Source organism: Acinonyx jubatus, chromosome A1, assembly GCF_027475565.1.
Source record: "Acinonyx jubatus isolate Ajub_Pintada_27869175 chromosome A1, VMU_Ajub_asm_v1.0, whole genome shotgun sequence".
Taxonomy (NCBI): Eukaryota; Metazoa; Chordata; class Mammalia; order Carnivora; family Felidae; genus Acinonyx; species Acinonyx jubatus.
Genome location: NC_069380.1, coordinates 439,824 through 463,213, shown reverse-complemented (window position 1 = coordinate 463,213; position 23,390 = coordinate 439,824). Strand labels below are relative to the sequence as shown.

Genomic DNA, 23,390 nt, shown 5'->3' with positions numbered 1-23,390 from the left:
TTAGGAGTTTGCTTTTGTCACCAAGTGAGTCTCTCTTTTGGGGGATGGAGTAAGGAAGGAAAGAGAACAAGACTTTGTGTTAGGGTATTCAGCTGAGTAATGCACAACGTTAGAAAGATGATCTACGATACTTTCAAGACAAACTTCAGCTCACAGCAAGAAAGAATTGTGGTTCCTTAATAGTGCTCCAGTTTCAGTAGGCTGCTAGCACAACAATGCTAAGAGACCAATCTCAGCAGGCCATGGGAGTTTTCCATTCTTTTGTATGTTTCTCTACCATTAGATTATCCTGTTCAATAACTCAGTGCTAAGCTCCAACTTCAGTAAAAAAAAAAATCCAAATGAACACATTTAAAGAACATGCCTTAATTCACAATAGGCTTTAATCATTCAAAATGCTTACTTTTACAGCAACACTTAATTGTTCAAAATTATAGCCCGCTATCTTCAACGCTTCCTCAATTTCTTCTTCTGCAGTTTTACTTTCCTAAGAAGGGGAAGGGGGACCACATACAAATATAAAAATAGATGCTTAGATACACTGTATTAGTTGCAAAAACATCAAGCTACAATTTTGGTTACAAAAGCAACAGACCACCATAGAAGTCTGAACATAATAAAAACAACACTTTCAATCCTACTTACCCAGAAATTCAAAACCATTAACATTTTAGAGTTTTGATTATGGTATTCCAGATTTTTTTAGAGACCTTTTTTAAAAAAATGGAATATTCTGCAACTTAAAACTATTTTGAAAAAATTATCATGGCAATAAATGCACACACATGTAAAAATTAAGTTTTTAAAGAAGAGTATAATTTGGCTATGTTAAAATTTAAACTTGAAGTAAAAGATAGCAAAATTAAGTGCTTTCTCCATTCCCCAGATCACCAAAGTTCTCTTTAATAATAGTATTTTGGAATTTATTCTATTTCTAATCTTAGACTAAAACAATACATTATTTTACAGTAACAAGTAAGATTCAATCTTCCAACAATAACATCACCATCATCATCATAGCAAATGTTAGGCCTTTTAGCTGCCATTAAAATGATTTGAAAAATCACCTTTAGAATTTAAAACCTGTACTTTATACAAGTTTCATGTAATAGGATTCAATAACTAGGTTCAAAGGGAACCTACATATGGTTAAATGTCAAGAACACTACAGAGTTGGTCAAAGGAGAATGGGCTGCCTTAGGAAGAAATAAGAATTGTTTAAGTATAATTATAATAAAACAAGAGATTCAAGTAAGGAGTATAGGTTTACCGCTTACCTTCATGCTTCCAAAAAATGTATAATTATAGGAACCTTGAGAAGAGACAATAATTAAGCTACCAGACACAAAGTAAAAATGTTTGGTTTCATCTTACTCCATAAGTAACATTTTTTTCATACCGCCATTACAGTTGAGGAGTTCAAAATAGTCTTGTGTGTGGATGTTGAATGTTCCAAACCAATAGTTAGCTGATCAGTAGTCTTTTTAAAGTCTTGAGAACAATTCCTTATCCTGAAAAATGTCAAGTACATTATTTCAGATGCCACATTAATATAACAGTTTTAACCTGCTATTCTCATTTTTACTGTCCATCAAAAATAATTCATATGATGTATTACATAATACTAACATGTACTGTTCGTTCTCAGTCATTTATAATAAGCAAAGAGAGAAGCGATGGCTAAACAGGCTTTCATATAAAACTTAATTTTAACCAAGAATTCAACTTCTTAGCAAATCCCTAAAAATAAGAGCTTACAGTATAAATTGTGCTTTAATCTCCTAGTTACCTCTCCTTACCTGATTATTTTTTGGTAGAGGTGTTGATAGCCACTGAACTGCCTTTAAGCTCAATTACTTATATAAAAATGCCAGCTATTAATAGAATGTACTCACAGGCCTGGATAATTTACAAAAAGGTAATGAATTTACCAGGTAAGTTAATGTGAAAAGAAAAAGTTCAGTTTCTTATCTACACATGCTAGACTTTTTGCCTATTTTATTTTTGTATCTCCCTATATTGGCTCACATATAGTAAACTCTTAGGTGTTTACTTAGTCATAAGCCTAAGATAGTTTATGGAAGAAATAATGTTGTTTAAATATGTTACCTTTACAGAAAAAATAGACAAATTTTAAACATTCAATTACTTTGAAAAGTGAGTATTCATGTTCTTGAAAACATGTGAATACATTAGCCCCAAGAAGTCCATTTTTCAATTCCTGTTTCAAGATATTAAAGATAAATCAGGAAGGAAATACATTATGTATCAAGGGATGTTTATTTAAAAATAAACAATTATTTTAAACCACAATCTACTGAATTTATGGAATAGGAGGTTCTAACGTAAGTATACTTGGTATGGAGAATTTTTAAAAAAAACAGTAATTTGGAAAAAATTTGGGTACTTAAAATGGATTCATCTACTTCCGAAAGTGAAATTTCACTTTATAACCATACTACAACATATGATATATATCTAGACAAACACATAATCATATTTAACTTATATAAGTTTTAAAAAGTCAGAAAATTTCACATAGAAGTCTAGATGTCTATCTTCTCTTGGGGGAATAAAAAGGAAGATTTGGAAACACTGGATTTGTCTTAACACACAGAAGTAATTGACTGGAGCTGAGAATGGGCCACCTCCTTTGGAGGGGCCTTCTTTTGTCTGCCACAATTCATACCACTCATTGTTTAAACTCTGTCTACCTCACCTAGTGAGTCATCTGCTGGACTTCTGCAGGGACTCAAATTTGTTGAGGCCATTGAGTCACAAGGAACCAAAAAGATTCCTAAAGATTGATTCTAATCATTTCACACAGAGCATTTGGAGGAAATGCCTGGAGGAATACAAATATAGGGGTTGGTACTCAGTAAGCCAGAGTTCCACTGGTTCTCTCAATACCCAGCTGCCAGACTTTAGTTAAGTGGTTTACTACCTACAGAAATAACTATTCTTTTGGTTTCTGTTGAAGTACCCATTTAAGTCCAGACAGAGAAGCTGCAGCAGTCATGTGAAAGACTATGAATGCTAAGTCTAAAAAATTTTGTATTTTATTTAGATAGGTAATGAAGAAGCATGGAGCAGGGAAAAGTATGGATGTACTAAGAAGGTAGTCAAAAAAGACTAAGTAGAAATGAAAGATAAATTATGAATACGGAAGATACTGTGGAAGTTAGGGTTTACAGGAGACAAACTGAATGGGATATGAGGAACTAGAGTGATTTACAGATGCTCAGTGCCATTAACAAAACGGAAAGGTTTTAAGAAGTTAAGATGGTGTAGAAGTAGGGGGACCAGGTTTCCCTCCTCCCTCAAACACAGCTGTATTGAGGTCAGAACACTTGGAACACATAGGAAATCTATCTGGGGAATGACAGAAAAATCTCCACAGGTGGAAGGAGATAGTTTGGTGGGACAGAGGTATGTGTATGCAAATTGGGGGACATAAAACAGCATGGCAATGGAGGGTAGGGATCCCTTTATGTACAGAGACGAAAGGGAGAGAAAGAGAAGCCATGGATTGTGGTTTTGTGTTAGGACAAGAAAAAAACCTCTCCGGACCATGGACTGGGGAATGAGAAACACGGAGAGTACCAGTCTCTACTCTGCAAACAGCCTTAGGAGCTGAAGAATGGAGATTTCAAAAGTGCATGACTCTCCAGACCATGTGCATGTGCTAGTGGGGAGAGAAGCCGGTCCTCCGGCCTGGTAGCAATCTCAGGGGTGCATTGGGAGAGAACAGTCCCCTCTCTTGAGTGCTGTGGAAAGAGGGTATATTGCCCCTCCAAGGACAAAAGATCCTGCAGGTGCTAGCCATATTGGCAGGGCAGAGCAGCGCTACCCCAGAACTGGGTCTTCATGGTGTGGGATCCTTTAAGACATCAGGTTTTGAATCCAAGCTAACCACCTAGGAGGCGTGGGACAACTGTGGAGCAGGACAAGCCCACCGCCCATGCTACCCTGTAAGGGCTGCCTTAACAGCATAGTTTGAGACTCCTGGTCTGGGGAGGAGAGACTGGGGTGTCACCATTTTTCTCCCCATCATCAACACAGTGGGGCTTCAGGGAACAGGACAGTGGCCCCCATGGAGCAGGATCCGCTTACACTAAACCCCACCCCTCTGTGCCTGGCAACTGCTTATCTACTGGAGCGAGACTGACCCAAAGCAGGTAGCTGACCTCTCCTCCAGACCAGCACAGTCACTGGTTCCAGATACCAACAGACAAATGTCCTGAGTTTTAATTTTTTAATGTTTATTTTTGAGAGAGAGGCAGAGCACGAGTGGGAGAGGGGCAGAGAGAGAGAGAGACACAGAATCTGAAGCAGGCTCCAGTCTCCAAGCTGTTAGCACAGAGCCTGATGCAGGGCTCGAACTCAGGAGCCATGAGATCATGACCTGAGCCAAAGTTGGACGCTTAACTGACTGAGACACCCAGATGCCCCTGTCCTGTGATTTTGTATGTTAGTCTGTTGCTCTTTTTTTCCCCTCTTCTCTTCCTTTCCTTCTCTTCTCTCTTCTTTTTCTTTATATTCTCTTCTTTTTTTTCCTTTAGAATCAGGTTCATACTTGCAAATTTGATTTTTGGTCAATTCTTAATGTATATATATACATTTTCTTCTTGTTCTTTCTCTGCTTTGTTTCTTTGTGTAATCAGGCATTTTTATTCTTTTTACACCTTTTCTAGATCTCCTTCTTTATTTTCCTTTCTCTTTCTCTGGATTAAGACTTATAGTTTCTCTGATTCTCTGCTTGTTTTGTTTTGTTTTTTTCTTTTTCCCCTTTCATTTTTCTCTTTCTATGGGATCAGGTCCCCTTCCCTTTCTTTCAGGGTTACTTCAACGAAAAATCAAAGCACACCTGTCAGAAGGTCTAAACAATCCACCACAATGAGTAAGGAGGAGCTTTGTAGAAGACTGATCAGTGGAGTAGAGCAGCCAAATACACAACAACAGAGTGCACCAACACACTCTAAAAACACCTCCTGAAGGCCAGGCCCTGGATAGTGTATGACCCCTTTTTAATATAGCAGTTCTCACAGTTACAGGACACATAACAAGCTATTAAAACATGTAAAAGACACAAACCTAGCCAAAATGATGAAATGGAAGAATTCTCCTCAAAAGAAATACCAGGAAGAAATGACAGCCAGAATTGCTCAAAACAGATATAAACAATATATATGAACAGGAATTTAGAATAACAGTCATAAGACTAATAGCTGGGCTTGAAAAAAAGCATAGAAGACAGCAGAGAATCTATTGCTGCAGAGATCAAAGACCTAAGAAATAGTCATGATGAATTAAGAAATGCTATAAATGAGATGCAAAATAAAATAGATGCAGTGACAGGGAAGATGGAAAAAGAAGAGGGGAGAGTAGGCAAAATAGATAAAATTATGTAAAATGATAAATCTCAAAAAAAGAGGGAAAGAAAATTACTAGACAATGAGGGAGAATTAGAGACCTAAGTGATTCAATGAAACAAAATATCTGTATCATAGGAGTTCCAGAAGAAGATTAGAGAGAGAAAGGGGCAGAAGATTTATTTGAACAAATTATAGCTGAGAACTTCCCTAATCTGGGGAAGGAAGCAGACAGCCAAGTCCAAGAAGCACAAAGAACTCCCTTCAAAATCAACAAAAACAGGTCAACACCATGACATATAGTGAAACTGGCAAAATACAAAGATAAAGAGAGAATTCTGAAAGCAGCTAGGAACAAATGGGCCTCAACCTACAAGGGTAGGCACATAAGGGTAGTAGCAGACCTGTCCACTGAACCTTGGCAGGCCAGAAGGGAGTGGCACGAAATTTTCAATGTGCTGAACAGGAAAAATATGCAGCCAAGAATCCTTTATCCAGCAAGCCTGTCATTCAGAATAGAAGGAAAGATAAAGGCTTTCCCAGACAAACAAAAACTGAAGGAGTTCATGACCGTTAAACCAGCCCTGCAGGAGATCCTAAGGGGGACTATATGAGTGGAAAGCAGCAAAGACTATGAAGGGCCAGAGACATCACCACAAGCACGAAATCTAGGGATAACACAGTGGCACTAAGTTCATATCTTTCAATAATAACTCAGAATGTAAATGGACTAAATGCCTCAATCAAAAGACACAGGGTATCAGAATGGATTTAAAAAAAAAAAAAGGAAAAAAAGAAGATCAATCTACATGCTGCCTACAAGAGACTCATTTTAGACCTGAGGACACCTGCAGATTGAAAGTGAGGGCATGGAGAACCATCTATCATGCTCTGGATGGCAAAAGAAAGCCAAAGTAGCCATATTTATATCAGACAAACTAGATTTTAAAACAAAGACTGTAACAAGAAATGAAGAAGGGCATTACATCATAATTAAGGGGTCTATCTATCAAGAAAAGCTAACAAATGTAAATGCTTGTACCCCCAACGTGGAAGCATCCAAATATATATATCAGTTAATCACAAACATAAATAAATGTATAGATAGTAATACTGTGATTGTAGGGGACTTCAATACTCCACTTACAACAATGGGTAGATTATTCAGACAGAAAATCAGTAAGGAAACTGTAAGGCTCTGAATGACACATTAGACCAAATGTACTTAACAGATGTATTCAGAACTTTCATCCAAAAGCAGCAGAATACACATTCTTCTTGAATGTACATGAAACATTATCTAAAACAGATCATATACTGGGTCACAAAACAGCCCCCAACCAATATAAAAGGATTGAGATCACACCATGCATATTTTCAGATCACAAACGCTAAAAAACTTGAAATCAACTGCAAGAAAAAATTTGGAAAGCCTCCAAATACATGGAGGTTAAAGAACACCCTACTAAAGAATGAATGGGTTAACCAATTAAAGAAGAAATGAAAAAAATATATGGAAACAAATGAAAATGAAAACATGACAGTCCAAACCCTTTGGGATGGAGCAAAGGCAGTCCTAAGAGGAAAATACATTGCAATCCAGGCCTATCTCAAGAGGCAAGAAAAGTCCCAAATACACAACCTAGCCTCACACCTAAAGGAACTAGAAAGACAGCAGCAAAGAAAGCTCAAAGACAGCAGAAGAAGAGAAATAGAGATTGAAGCAGAAATAAACAATATAAAATCCAAGAAAACAGTAGAATAGATCAATGAATCTAAGAGCTGGTTTTTTGAAAGAATAAACAAAATTGATAAATCCCTAGTCGGACGTCTCAAAAAGAAAATAGAGAGGATCCAAATAGATAAAATCACAAATGAAAGGAGAGATCACAACCAATACCACAGAAATACAAAGAATTTTAGAGAATACTATGAAAAATTATATGCCAACAAACTAGACAAACTGGAAGAAATGGAAAAATTACTAAACACTCACAGATTACCAAAATGCAAATGGGAAGAAACAAAAAATTTGAACAGACCCATAACCAGCAGAGAAATTGAACTGGTTATCAAAAATCTCCCAACAAATAAGAGTCCAGGACCAGATGGCTTCCCAGAGGAATTCTATCAGGCATTAAAGAAGAGTTAATACCTACGCTTTTCAAGCTGTTCCGAAAATAGAAACAGAAGGAATGCTTCCAGACTCATTCTATGAAGCCAGCATTACCTTGATTCCCAAACCAGATAAAGACTTCACTAAAAAGGAGAATTATGGTCTAAAATCCCTGATAAAGATGGATGCAAAATTTCTCAACAAGATACCAGCAAATCAAATTCAACCGTATATTAAAAGAATTATTCACCATGATCAAGTGGGATTCATTCCTGGGCTACAGGGCTGGTTCAATATTTGCAAATCAATTAACATGATACACCACATTAATAGAAGAAAGGGTAAGAACCATAGGATCCTGTCAACAAATGCAGAAAAAGCATTTGACAAAACACAGCATCCCTTTCTTAATAAAAACCCTCAAGAAAATAGGGATAGAAGGAACATACCTTAATGTCATAAAAGCCATATACAAAAGGCCCACAGCTAATATCATCCTCAATGGGGAAAAACTGAGAGCTTTTCCCCTGAGATCAGGATCACGACAGGGATGTCCACGTGCATCAGTGTTTGTTTAACATGGTGTTGGTAGTCCCAGCCTAGCAATCAGACAACCCAAAGAAATAAAAGGCCTCCAAAACTGGCAAAGAAATCACACTTTCATTCTCTCCAGATGACATGATACTCTACATGGAAAACCCAAAAGATTCCACCCCAAAATTGCTAGAACTGATACATGAATTCAGCAGAATTGCAGGATATAAAATATACAGAAATTGACTGCATTTCTATACACCAATAATGAAGCAACAGAAAGAGATTCAAGGAATTGATTCCATTTACAATTGCACCAAGAACCATAAAATACCTAGGAATAAACCTAACCAAAGATGCAAAAGATATGTATGCTGAAAACTATAGAAAGCTTATGAAGGAAAATGAAGGAGACACAAAGAAATGGAAAAACATTCCATGTAAATGGATTGGAAGAACAAATATTGTTAAAATGTCAATACTATCCAAATCAATCTATATATTCAATGCAGTCCCTATCAAAATAACATTAGCATTCTTCACAGAGCTAGAACAAACAATCCTAAAATTTGTATGGAACCACAAAGGACCCCGAGTAGCCAAAGTAATATTGAAACAGAAAACCAAAGCTGGAGGCATCACAATCCCAGGCTTTAGCCTGTATTACAAACTGTAATTATCAAGGAAATATGGTATTGGCATAAAAACAGACACATAGACCAGTGGAATAGAATACAGAACCCAGACATGGACCCACTAATATATGGTCAACTAATTTTCAACAAAGCAGGAAAATATATCCAATGGAAAAAAGACAGTCTCCTTAACAAATGGTGCTGAGAGAACTAGACACTAAGATGCAGAAGAATGAAACTAGACTACTTTCTTACACCATACACAAAAATAAACTCAAAATGGATGAAAGACCTAAATGTGAGACAGGAAACCATCAAAATCCTAGAGGAGAAAACAGGCAGCAACCTCTTTGACCTCGGCTACACCAACTTCTTACTTGACATGTCTCTGGAAGCAAGGGAAACCAAAGCAAAAATGAAGTATTGGGACCTCATCAAGATAAAAAGCTTCTGCACAGCAAAGGAAAAAATCAGCAAAACTAAAAGACAACCCATGGAATGGGAGAAGATATCTGCAAATGACACATCAGATACAGGATTAGTATCAAAAACCTATAAAGAACTTACCAAACTCAACACCTGAAACACCATCCAGTGAAGAAATGGGCAGAAGACATGAATAGACATTTTTCTGAAGAAGACATCCAGATTGCAGAAAGACACATGAAAAGATGCTCAACATTGCTCATCATAGGGAAATACAAATCAAAACTACATTTAAATACCCCCTCACGCCAGAGTGGCTAAAATTAACAACTCCAGAAACAACAGATGTTGGTGAGGATGTGGAGAAAGGGGAACCCTCTTGCACTGCTGGTGGGAATGCAAACTGGAAAACAGTGTGGAGGTTCCTCAAAAAACAAAAAATAGAATTACCCCACGATGAAGAAATTGCACCACTAGGAATTTATCCAGAGGATACAGGAGTGCTGATTCAAAACAGCACAAGCACTCCAGTGTTTATAGCAGCGCTATCAACAATAACCAAATTAAGGAAAGAGCCCAATGCCCATCAACTGATGAAGGGATAAAGAAGATATGGTATATATATACACAATGGAGTACTATTCGGAGATGAATTTTTGCTATTTCCAACTACATGGATGGAACTGGAGGGTATTATGCTAAGTGAAGTAAACCAGTCATAGAAAGATGGATATCATATGTTTTCATTCATAGGTGGAATTTGAGAAACTTAACAGATGACCACAGGGGAAGGGAAGAAAAAATAAGATACAAGCAGGGAGGGACACAAACCATAAGAGACTGTTAAATACAGAGAACTAAGGGTTGATGGGGGCACAGGTTGGGTGGGTGGGAAAAATGGGTGATGGGCATTGAGGAGGGCACTTGTTGGGATGAGCACTGGGTGTTGTGTGTAAGTGATGAATCACAAGAATCTACTCCTGAAGCCAAGACTACACCGTATGTTAGCTAACTTGACAATAAAAAAAAAAAAAAAATGACAGGTTTCAAATGAAATCATTCCTTAAGGGTTTCCTGTATTTCTCTTATTTCCCACATAATTTATGACCACATTAAATATGCTTTAAAAAGTTAAACTTATACAAAAATATAATTACCATCTGAGTAGGGTCTCAGCGAATTAATAATAAGTTTCTTTAACTCTCATAAAGTTGCAAAGTAAAACTTTATTATTTTTTCACATTGATCCATTCCATAGTCAACCATAAAAGTAAACTTACTTAGAGGACTGAAACATGGAAAAATCTAGCAAGTGTCAAAATATCACGGTATTTCATCTAACACAACATTTATTACATGTTTACTGTGTTTGGCACCAGGGATGTAGAAGGCAATAAAATGTGGTCCATGCCCTTATAGGGACTTACAGACTAACAGAAGACATATATAAATAAATAAGTGCAATAAAAAATAACTCAGGTGCTGGTTTCCAGCTGGGTGGGATATGTTTTTAAAAAATCTCTGCATTACCAATTGAGAAAAAAATCTCCACGTTACTCTCACACACACACACACACACACACACACACACACACACACACACAGTCTTATGGAAGAAAGGAAAATAAAAGAATCTCCAAGTTATCACTTTTCATTTTATCAATCACCTCTCAAACCACCTCTTTCCAAAGTCCTCCACTGTATCATACTCGTGATACTTAAGAATCAATACAGAAATAGGTTATTTAACCACATCTTACTCTCAGCCAGTACCACAATAACTTTTGCTAGAATGATAATCTCAGCTTTATCTTGCATTCTTTTCCCCCGCCACTTTAAATAAGGACAAATTAATGTTGCTTCTGTAGGAGTTTGTCCATTCCATTAACAGCTAAGACAAATTATAAAAGAGCACTCTACATGGGAGATACAGGCTTCCAGTTATGGAATGAGTAAGTCACTGGAATAAAGGAACAGCACAGGGAATATAATCAATGATACTGTAATAGTGCTGTATGCTGACAGATGGTAGCTACACTTGTGGTGAGCATAGCATAACATATAAAGAAGTTGAATCACTGTTGTGAAAATGATGTAATATTGTATGTCAACTATACTCAAAAAAATGTAAAACAGATAAAGAACACTCTATAAACAATGGGGTAGAAACACTGATGTAAGAATGACATTTTACCAATGATGCTAAAATTATCCTTTCAGAAATACATGAAATTTAAATACTAAAATAAGTGCATATAGAACATACTTTTTAGCCTTCAGTTTTTCTATAAAAGAATCTTCTTTAATACATCCATCTGTTGGGTAGTATCCTTGTCTCATATTTATAGTTGTAGCAACCTTAGGACAAGAATAAAAACAAAGTCATTCAACAAATTCTGTTTATCTGGAATTCAAACAACTAGTGTGCCATTCATAGATAAAGTTGATAATCTTAAAGATTCTCTTTAAATCAAAGAAAAAACTGTTCATGTATGATGCTTTTACCCTATTTTAATATTTGAAGAAATAGAATTTTGGCAACTATTAAACAGAACATTAATTAAAATGCTTAATTCTACCACAATTCTAAAGGAAATAGCTGTAATGATACTTTTAAAATCTACTCTAAAATATTCACAATGACATCTCAAGTTATGTTCAAACTCTACAATTATATTTAAGAATAAATTTAGTAAGAAAAAAGTTCTAAGAAAAGAAAATGAATTTACTGGGGATCATAAAACAAGAACAGAATAAATGAATAATGTCCAGTTCCTGGAGACAAAGATTTAATATCCTTAAATACATCTAATATAAAATTAACACAATTCTACAGTCCATATGGAAAATATATTATGTGAGAATTACAAAAATTTCAACATATCATTCAGTAGAGATTTATTTATCCCACCAGATAATAAAGCTAATGTAATTAAAATGCTAAGGTACTGGCACAATAAATGAGTAGAAGAGAGCCTTGAAACAGATCCATATATATATATGGAAACTTAATACAGAATACAAGGGGCATTTCAATTAAAAAGAGGAAGGAGGGGTGCCTGAGTGGCTTAGTCGGGTGAGCATCCAACTTCGGCTCAGGTCATGATCTCAGTCTGTGAGTTCAAGCCCATATCAGGCTCTGTGCTGACAGCTTGGAACCTAGAGCCTGCTTCAGATTCTGTGTCTCCCTCTCTCTGACCCTCCCCCATTCATGCTCTGTCTCTGTCTCAAAAATAAACATTAAAAACTAAAAAATAAATAAAAAGAGGAAGGATTATTCAACAAGTAGTGTGAGAAAGTCAGCTAATCATTTTGAAGAATGATGTTATACACCCACCTAACATCACATATTATAAAATATTTAAATATGTATCATAAAATGAAATGAGCATACAAAATACATATATAACTCTGAAATGGAAAGGTCTAATTAAAACCCAGAAACCATTAAAGAGGAGGAAAACAAGTAAAAGAAACATTTCTGAAAGGCTAAATGTAGTAAAAAGTGAAAGACTGGTAGAAAATAGTTAAGATATACAGAATAAGATATTAATATCCCTATCACATGAACTCTTCTTACAAGTTAGGGAAAAAAAACAATTCAAAAGGGAAATATCCAAAGTATATTTCAGGATCTATTAAAGATTCTCCCAAAAGGGAAGCTTGAAGTCAACATATGAGGGTGCTCTATTTCACTAGTAGTCAGGGAATTAAAGTTTAAAGTAAGAAAATAACTACTTTTCGCCCACCAAAATGCCAAACATTAAAGTAAATATGACAAATTCAAACATTAATTTGTTTTGGAGTTAGAAATTAACAGAACTGGCTCAGAATTTTTTGGGGAGGGGTGGTTTTGAAGAATTATATACAGATATAGTGAAAAATTGGGGTGCCTGGGTGACTCAGTTGGTTAAGCATCTGACTTCAGCTCAGGTCATGATCTCGCAGTTCATGGGTTCAAGCCCTGCATGGGGCTCTGCACTGACAGTTCAGAGCCTGCAGTCTGCTTCAGATTCTCTCTCTGTCTCTCTCTCTGCCCCCTCCCCCTGCTCGCACTCTGTCTCTCTCTCTCAAAAACAAATAAATATTAAAAAAATTTGAAAGGTATAGTGAAAAATTTTCAAAACCACTTAAATGTTTATAATAAAGGTATTAGTAAATAATTACGGAACTTATGTACAATGGTTTGTTACATAGCCATTAAAAGTAATTGCAGGATATCGGCCAATGTTCAAAAGCCAGCTAAGGTCTATACATTAGCTATACTCATTGTTTGCTATTAAAATTTTTTTTAATGTTTTATTTATTTTTGAGAGAGAGAAAGAGTGACTGAGCAAGCAAGTGAGGGGCAGAGAGAGAGGGAGACACAGAATCCTAAGCAGGCTCCAGGCTCTGGGCTGTCAGCACAGAGCCCTACACAGGGCTTGAACTCAGGAGCTGTGAGATCAGACCTCAGCCTAAGTCAGACACTTAAAACGACTGAGCCACCCAGGCGGCCCCAACTGTTTGCTATTAAAGGGGAACTCAATTTTTTTTAATGTTTTGTTTATTTTTGAGACAGAGAGAGACAGAGCATGAGCAGGGGAGGGGCAGAGAGAGAGGGAGACACAGAATCTGAAGCAATTCCAGGCTCTGAGGTGTCAGCACAAAGCCTGACGCGGGGCTCGAACTCACAAACCATGAGATCATGACCTGAGCCAAAGCCGGATGCTCAACTGACTGAGCCACCCAGGCACCCCCAAAGGGGAAGTCAATTTTGAGTTAAAAATTCATCTTTCCTTCTACATAGTACTACCGACTGATTTAACTTAAATTTGCACACATGCACTTTTTAAAAAAGTAATTGTAGGAGACTCTAATGAAAGTTAATGTTGCTACGAGAAATAAAGCTGATTACTACATGTTATAGTCACCCATTTAAATATACTTTTTTGGTGGGGGAGAGGATGTCTGTCAAGGTTTTTTTGTTTGTTTGTTTGATGTTTATTTATTTTTGAGAGACAGAATCTGAAGCAGGTTCCAGGCTCTGAGCTGTCAGCACAGAGCCCAACACAGGGCTTGAACTCATGAACTGTGAGATCATGACCTGAGCCAAAGTCTCACACTTAACCGACTGAGCCACCCAGGTGCCCCTAAGGTTTTAAGTATAACAGACCAAAGATAGTCTTGTATTATAAGATAATTAGGAGGCAAATGTTACTTTTTTTAATGCTTTTTGAGAGAGTAAGAGAGCACATTCATGTGCAGGGGGCAGGGCGGGGGGGAGGGAGGGAGAGGGAGAGAGGGGGAGAGAAAGAGAAAGAGAAAGAGAGAGAAAGAGAAAGACAGAGAGAGAGAGGGAGAGAGAGAGAGAGAAATATCCCAAGCAGGCTCTTTGCTATCAGCTTGGGGCTCCATCTCATGAACTGTGAAATCATGACCTAAGCCAAAATCAAGAACTGGACACTGAACCAACTGAGCCACCCAGGCATCCTGAAAAAGTGTTACTATTAACACAACACACTGGACTGAAAGTTATTTTTTGAGAATATCCCACCCCCAAACTGGCAGCTAAAACCTTAATTTCTATATGCCTATTCACTTATCCCCCTTTGGTTTAGCATTTCACAGTTAAGAGATTAATGTTACTATCAACAGATTTGAGAGGACACCTCTTCCAGAAAATTTAAGAAAATATTAAATACAACTGACCTAAAAGACTTCAGTTAAAATTGTATACAGATTCTTAACTTGTAATATATAAAACAGGTTCTCTCCCCGACCCTCACAGCTTGTCATTTTAAAAAAAATTATGTAATTAGAGGGGCGCCTGGGTGGCTCAGTGGGTTAAGTGTCCGACTTCAGCTTAGGTCATGATCTCCCGGTTCGTGAGTTCAAGCCCCGCATCGGGCTCTGGGCTGACAGCTCAGAACCTGGAGCCTGTTTCAGATTCTGTGTCTCCCTCTCTGTCTCTGACCCTCCCCCGTTCATGCTGTCTCTCTCTGTGTCAAAAATAAATAAACGTTAAAAAAAAAAATAAAAAAAATAAAAATTATGTAATTATCACTGGTTTTTGTTTTTAGTTTCAAGTTTTTAGATTCCAGTTAGTTAAAACAGTGTTAATATTGGCCTCAGGTGTAGAATTCTCACCCATCACCCATTTAAACCATCCCCCTATCCACCTCCCCTCCAGCAACCCTCAGTTTGCTATTTGTGGTGAGTTTTTTGCTTGTTTTTGCTACCTGTAAATGAAACAATGCAGTCAAATTTAGCCAGTATTTCTTTTATGGTTTCTGCTTTCAGTGATAGGTTTTAACAAGGCTTCCCCATCCAAGATTATGCAATTATCTGTACTTTCTTTTAGTTTAAATGTTTAATTTGCATGTTAACATTTCTAATCCACATGGGACTGGTAATAGATAGTAATTATCTATTGATTAGAAAACTTATCCTTCCCTTCGCACACGGTATATTTTTGGACTCTGGTCCAATAGATCAATACAATGTCAGTATTTCTGATACCTAAGTATGATCTTATGAACAAAATCTGCCATCTTGCTGTGCAAAATGTAGAATGCTTATGAAGTAACCATTAATATCAATCAAAAGCAAAGAACCAATGTTATCAAAAACCATACAACTATGAAAGATAAAGACTGGTAGATAGGGGTGCCTGGGTGGCTCAGTCAGTTGAGTGTCCAACTCTTGATTTTGGCTCAGGTCATGATCCCAGGGTCATGGGACTGAGCCCCACATTGGGGCTCAGTGTGGAGTTTGCTTAAGATTCGCTCTCCCTCTGCCCCTCTCCCCCACTCCTTCTCTCTCTCTTAAAAAAAAAAAATACCGGTAGATAAATTCATGTTTACCCAAACTCAGAAATAAGAACATAAGTATATCTATTAATCCGGAATAGAATCATTTTAGGCTTAAATACCTAGGCCTTCAACATTAAAGATAAATCATAAACATAAACTTAATGTGAACATAAGTATTTAAATCTTACTTTTTAGAAAAGAGCATGTAATATAAAAATAATAAACTACATTACTCAAATAGTCTATAAATTCAGTCTTTTTACTAATTTACACTAGTTCATTCTCCTATTCAAAATAAATATTAGATATAAGCAAAAATCTACATTTTAAAAACTAATAAAAGAGTGGTAACAGGGCACCTGGATGGCTCAGTCAGTTAAGCGTCCGACTTTGGCTCAGGTCATGATCTCACAGTTTGTGAGTTTGAGCCCTGTGTCCAGCTCTGTGCTGACAGCTTGGAGCCTGGAGCCTGCTTTGGATTCTGTGTCTCCCTCTCTTTCTACCCTCCTCTGCTCATTTTTTCTCTCTCTCAAAAATTAAAAAAGAGTGGTAACGATTTCAGGAAGGTTTCTTGAAGGGACTCCCTTAAATAAGGATCAGCTTTAGCGCATGTGAAGAATCTGATTATAGTTCCTTGTCAATTCCCTGGGCTAAAAGCACAAGAGGAGAAAGGGGAAGGATGAAACAGATCTCCTGAAGTAAGAGTCAGAACTAGTTAAAATGATACAAAATAGATTTATCATAACCATAAAATCAAAACTAGCATTTGTAAATGTACCATAAACATTCATGTAAATGTTATTCAAAATAATACAAGTATAATGATTTAAGACACTAAGCATGAAGTCATTTGCCAAAAAAGGGAAAGGTTACTGTTCTAATAAATGTCTCTGTTTTTTTGAGTATTATAACAGGATGGACATAAGCAGAGACAGTTCCAGTTGCCTGTTTATTCCCTTTCCCACCACAAGACTGAATCTGTCAGGGATCTTCCATTACAACCACAGGAACTAGGCTCCCCTTTATGTAGTGAAGCCACATCTGAGGAACCCAATGTCAAAAAAAGGACAGGAGAAAGGAATTTCCCACAATGAAGGCCATAATTTGTAAAGTATGTAATTCCAAAATAGACATCTTTTAACATGTAAATGTTTCCATTATAATTCAAACCTTCACAAATTTACATGTATGTATGTATGTATTTTTTTTTTTTTACCATGTTTAACCTACAAACCAATTAATCCACACCTAAATGATCATGGGTTGATTATAACACTTATTTCAATGGTCTTGAAGCTTGTAGAGAACTTTTACATAACTCAAATTTGACTTACAATCCTATAAGAAAAGTAGGTATTATTTCCATCTCATGAATGAGGAAACTCAGGCTTTGTGTGACAGAACTATGACTGCATTCCAGATCTTCAGCTTCTATCTTGTTTGTCTCACTGACAGAAAACAATGGCTACAAATCCTCATCATCTGATATCTCAAGTGGAACATTAAGAATTTAGAGATTAAAGGGTGCCTGGGTGGCTCAGTTGATTAAGTGTCTGACTTTGGCTCAGGTCATGATTTCAAGATTCACGAGTTCAAGCCCTGCATCATGACCACTCTGACCTTGTAGAACCTGCTTGAGATTCTCTCTCTCCCTCTCTCTCTCTGCACCCCACTCCCATGCTTTCCTTCTCAAAATAAGTAAACCTAAAAAAAAGAAAAAGAATTTACAGATTAAAAAGACAATTTTCCAGGGACATACTATATAAATTGAACTACATTTGGATTTGTAGCAAATGAAAGGATGTTCATTAAACTTTAATTTATTATGGGTCTATAGATTTTAATCCTAGTGCAACTGTACTTTTTTAGTGCCTATGAAGTTAACTTCAGGCTAATGTTTTGTTTCTCTTTTTAAACTATGGCATCTCTACAAATATAAATTCGATAACACACAAAGTTTCAGGGTCAGGGAGAGTTCAAAATTTCCTTGCATGCTATTGGCGTGGTAAAGAAAGGTAGAGACTTGAAAGGAATATATGTCACTAAAAATAAGTAAAAAGACCATATACAAAAATAAATTCAAGATGGATGAAAGACCTAAATGTGAGACAGGAAACCATCAAAATCCTAGAGGACAACACAGGCAGTAACCTCTTTGACCTTGGCCACAGCAACTTCTTACCAGATATGTCGCCAGAGGCGAGGGAAACAAAAGCAAAAATAAACTATTGGGACTTCATCAAAATAAAAAGCTTTTGCACAGTGAAGGAAACAATATACAAAACTAAAAGGCAGCCTACAGAATAGAAGATATTTGCAAATGACATATCTGATAAAAGGTTAGTATCCAACATCGGTAAAGAACTTACCAAACTCAACATCCAAAAAACATACAATCCAGCTAAGAAATGGGCAGAAGACATGAATAGACACTTCCAAAAAAGACATCCAGATGGCTAACAGACACATGAAGAGATGCTCAACATCACTCATCATCAGGGAAATATAGATCAAAACCACAATGAGATACCACCACACACCTGTCAGAATGGGTAAAATTAACAACACAAGAAACAACAGGTGTTGGCGAGGATGCAGAGAAAGGGGAACACTCTTGGACTGTTGGTGTGACTGCAAACGGGTACAGTCACTCTGGAGAACAGTATAGAGGTTCCTCAAAAAGTTAAAAAGAGAACTACCCTAAGATCCAAAAATTGTACTACTAGGTATTTACCCAAAGGACACAAAAATACAGATTTGAAGGGGGACACGCACCCCTATGTTTACAGCATCATGATTAACATTAGCCAAGCTATGGAGAGAGCCCAAATGTCCATTAACTGATGAATGGATAAAGATGAATAGTGTGTGTGCGTGTGTGTTAAAAGACATTCTTATGGAATATCACTCAGTCATCAAAAAGAATGAAATCTTGCCATATGCAATGACACAGACTGAGCTACATGCATGATGTTAAGTGAAATAAGTTAATCAGAGAAGATAAATACCACATGATTTCACTCATATGTGGAACTTAAGAAACAGAACAGGTGAACATATGGGATGGGGGAAAAGAGAGAGAAACAAACCATGAGAGACTCTTAGAGAACTGATGGTTGATGGAGAGAGGTGGGTGGGGGAAGGGCCAGATGAGGGATGGGTATTAGGGAGGGCACTTGTTATGATGAGCACTGGGTGTTGTATGTAATTGATGAATCACTGGATTCTACTCCTGAAACCAATATTAACTGTATGTTAACTAAAAGTTAAATAAAAATTTGAAAAAATAAAAATGATCATTGGAAACAGTAAAAATTAGGATAAACGTAAAAAATAAATAAAAATACGGGTGCCTGAGTGGCTTAGTCGGTTAAGCGTCTGACTTCGGCTCAGGTCATGATCTCACAGTTCGTGGGTTCAAGCCCCCACACTGAGCTCTGTGCTAATATCTCTGAGCTCGGAGCCTGGAGCCTGCTTTGGATTCTGTGTCTCCCTCTCTCTCTGCCCCTCCTCCAATCATGCTCTGTCTCTCTCTGTCTCAAAAATGAATAGACATTAAAAATAATGTAAAAAAATAAATGAAAATAATTAAAAAGAGGCAATTTTCCACAGAAGTCTCCAAAGGGGTGCCCTGGTAGCTCAGTCAGTTAAGCATCTGACCCTTGATTTCAGCTCAGGTCATGATCCCAGGATCATGGGACTGAGCCTGTATTAGGCTCCATGCTGTGTGTGAAGTCTACTTAAGATATTCTCTCTCTCTCCCTCTCCCTCCCTCTGTCCCTCTCCCCTGCTTGCACACTTGCTCTAAAATTTAAAAACTTATTTTTAAAAAGAGTCAAAATATATAGGCTGATTAATGTAGAACTTTAACTTTGTATTTTCTTGAATATTCGTAACAATTATAAAAACGAATCAAAAAAAGCTTTATCTTTTGTTAAGCTGCTTTAAGACTCAGCAGCAAAAATTCAAAATTTCAGGTTCTAACTAGAAGTATGTTTTCTCTAACATTTTTACCTTCAACAGTAGGTTATTATATACTGACTATGAAAGATGATAAAACTTACCTCACAATCAGGACATATAATTGTGTTGTGTTCTTCAGTTATTAACAAGCACAGTTCACAAAAAGCATGTCCACATTGAAGTTCATGGTGGTGACCTATGAAATGAAATTCTGCTGTGAATTAAACTGTCTATAGTTTGTTAGCATTGAATGTGCAGCATTAATCAGAGGGAAAAGTTAAAAGAGGGGACTCTTACATGGGAAGAGATATCAAGTTTCATTAGAAATGCAGGACCTGTTAAACAAAATTCAGTAGAAGCTATTAAGTCTGAAGGAGGGAAAAAGTCAAATTGAAAGCCAAGCAGGGCTATGTAATATTGTTTGCATTAATTTAGTTTCTGATACCGATACTACTTCGAATTTGCCGTATCTTATAATCATACAAAATGTTCTGACATACTTCATTTGATCCTTGTACATATCACAGCCAAGTAGGCTTAGGAAGGTTACATTCAACTTAGAAATGGATAAACCTTTTGGTGATGTGGCTAAATGGTATAATCTAGACTCCAGCCTAGTTCTGTGTCCAAGTCCAATACTCTATTTGTTCCCATTGCCTCTAATTTATATTTCCAATCCTGTGAAGGGAACAGGGAGGGCAGATATGAGACACTGGCAAGACCTCTCTCTTACAATGACCTAAGATACTTGACAGAAGCCAGATGCTACTACTGTCACACATACATGATTCACATAAAGATAATTTCACAAACCTAGCATTTATGAGGGGAAATACCATAATCCTGAGTGAAAGCCTAATATCAAGATTTTAATGCTGTCAATAGAATTTAAAGCTTATCACAGTAAACATATTTGTTTTAGCTATGTAACTTCAAAAAGTTGTCATTTTAAAACACTTTGTAAGAAAAAAAGGAAAAGCACTAGATAAAATCAGTTATATTTTATTGCCAAAAGACAGTGTTCTTGCTGATTTATAAGAATTACATTCTTTTGATAAAAAAGCTTTAGTTTGCAAGCCAAGCGAAATATCTGAAACTTGCTTATGACCAAGCTAAATTTTACAGCTCTATTTACATTTCAGAGATAATATTTCCAAATAAATCAAAATTGTTTAACTGTTCTATCCTTATACAATTTCTGATATTGTACCAGTCTAATCTGTGATACATCATAGCTTACAAAGCACTTCCACAATTTTATATGCCTAAATACCACCTAGTATTTCTGAGCATTGTAATACAAACATATGGAAGCATGAGTGATTTTAAAAGGTCATGTTCGTAAACTTTATCTGGTAATGCTTATTTGATTCAAACAATGGAGATTTTCTATGCGACAGCTGTGATAAAAAGAGTAGGAGAAACTTGGCTCCCCACCTTAAAACACAACTAACCAACTTTTTCTACAAAGGTTCACTCACATCTCTCAAATGGAGTCCATCTCGGAGGGACTGAGAAAATGAACGATTTTCACTATGAAAGTATAAATGTTAAGTAGTCACTGGAGTGGTAATAAGACTTTTCAGCAACTGCAGTTTGAAATTCAACAACTCCTGCCAGAGACAGCACTCTAAGGCATTTTAAATTACATTAAAGTAACCTGAAAGTGTTTTCACTGGAGCAGATTCTAAATCCATAGGAGTGCAGTGGATTTCCCCCCTTGATGTACAAAGAAAAAACACAAGATGCACAAAAAGAGTGAATTGTTTCCCAAACAATGCCTTAAGCCAAACTGAGCGATAACGCTTCCCTCCCAATGCCAAATACCTGTTTTCTAATCCTGGAACGTTTTAAAGTGGTCTACTCGTTACTCCTCCTGCAACAAAATCTACGCAAGCAAATCAAATTTCGTTACTTCTTGATCACAAGACAATGGGCTAAATTTTTACATCTACCCTTTCATGAATCTGTGAACCCGGGGGAGTTTTTGAACTAACGCTCAAGAGAGCTCACACACCATTCCCTAATAGAATCAGTGAAAAAGGGAGAGAAGCAGGTGCCAAGTGGAGAAAGCTTCGGAGAGGTACGGAGCCACCCTGACCACAGGGGACGTCTCTGCTGCCCCGAGGGTGGGCTGCAGACACGCAGGGAGGCCTGTGACACAGTTCTCCAGGTCCACCTTGCTGTAACTGAGCAGCGCCCCACACTGCCAGCCCACTCGGCTCCCAGCCCTCGGGACAGGCCTTGCTCTCCGTCTCCAGGCCCAGCAGCCTGACTGGGACAGAGCCTATGGAGGGCAGATGGCCAAGGCGGGGCTGGGCCCCATGGGGGTCTCCTCACCAGAAACTCTGGACTCCCTTCTTCCACACTGAGTGCACTGAACCTCGGCAGCGCCCCACGGCCGACTCTTCCTCCCCATCTGCCGATAGGCAGACAGGCTGAAACAAGCCGTCGAAGGTACTGCCGCCATGGCGGCCTCCTTCGGGATCCGAGGACGGGTACCACGTGCCAGTCCCGGCGTCCCTTGCGGCAGCGACCAATCCTCAGGGCAGGCAGCTCCTGATAGCCAATCAAAGAGTTTAGCCCGCCTTCTCAGCTTGCCACGCTGGGGCGTCCGGAATTCCAGGTGCGGGGGTGGCTGTTTTCCGCTTGGACTTCGGCAGGTAGAGTCTGAGGAAGGACGTCACCGGAGGTCAGGGAAGGACCACTTACTTTCAGATTTTTACCTAAAGCACACTCCCGTAGCACTCTTACTGCATTCAAATTCAGATTTCGCGTATTATTACTTAAATTGTTGTCGACTTTACAGGTAGAAAACAATCTTTTGTATTGAAGTCATCCTTCTTCCCTCAGTATATTAGGGCTAGAGGCCCTAAACCTGTGTGCTGGAAATGTGGGGGCTTGACTAATAGTAGCCTTAGTGGAGAACCTATCAGTATCTGCCGGTGGGGAGATTCCATTAACAATTTCAAACTAAAGTCTGGTCATCGTTAATAGTTGTTAATGGTATACAAGGCACTGCTGGGAGCAGTTGGGGATGCTAAGCATTTGTAAACTAACAGGTTCCTGCTTGAGAGGTATGTAGCCCTCTACCTCTAAAACGGTAACTTCTGCTGGGGTGGCTTGTGTTAAGTGCCAGAGGAGATTAGAGACAATAAGAATTACTGCATTCTGAAGAGATGATGTCTAGCCTTCCTAAAGGATATAGGGGTTTACATTAGACCTTAAAACCTGGGTAGGACTTTAAGGAGTAAACAGGACATCAGGCATTCCAGAGAGAAAGAATGGCTTAAGCAAAGAAAAGTGGGAGATGCAGTGGCCTCTCTGGAATTTAATTTGTAGGCCATTAAGTCAGAGCATGAATTTCCTTTTGGAGAAGGTATATTGGGGTAGAATTTTGGGGAGTCTTCAATATTGGACTAAGGAGTTTGGACTTTACCTTTCAAGCAGTAGAGTGCTAGTGAAGTTGTAAGAGCAAGGGCTAAAGTAATCTGGTAGCAATGGGGCAGGTATATTGTGGAGGAAACATCTAGAGATGGCAGAGTGCCTT

The 23,390-nt window shown here is 37.7% G+C and overlaps 1 protein-coding gene across 2 annotated transcripts in view; it reads right to left on the bottom strand.

Annotated features, from left to right (window-relative positions):
- Nucleotides 1-22,357, bottom strand: part of RNF17 (ring finger protein 17) — a 112,709-nt gene extending 90,352 nt beyond the window's left edge. For both annotated transcript variants that reach the window (XM_015077771.3, XM_053203629.1), the window contains exons 1-5: nt 22,181-22,357; nt 19,942-20,036; nt 11,350-11,441; nt 1,400-1,511; nt 404-487 (exon numbers count right to left, since the gene is read on the bottom strand). In XM_015077771.3, coding sequence (XP_014933257.3) covers nt 404-487; nt 1,400-1,511; nt 11,350-11,441; nt 19,942-20,036; nt 22,181-22,310 — 513 coding nt within the window. In that variant the 5' untranslated portion in view covers nt 22,311-22,357. The remainder of the gene's footprint in view (nt 1-403; nt 488-1,399; nt 1,512-11,349; nt 11,442-19,941; nt 20,037-22,180) is intronic.
- Between the last annotated feature and the right edge of the window lie 1,033 nt (nt 22,358-23,390).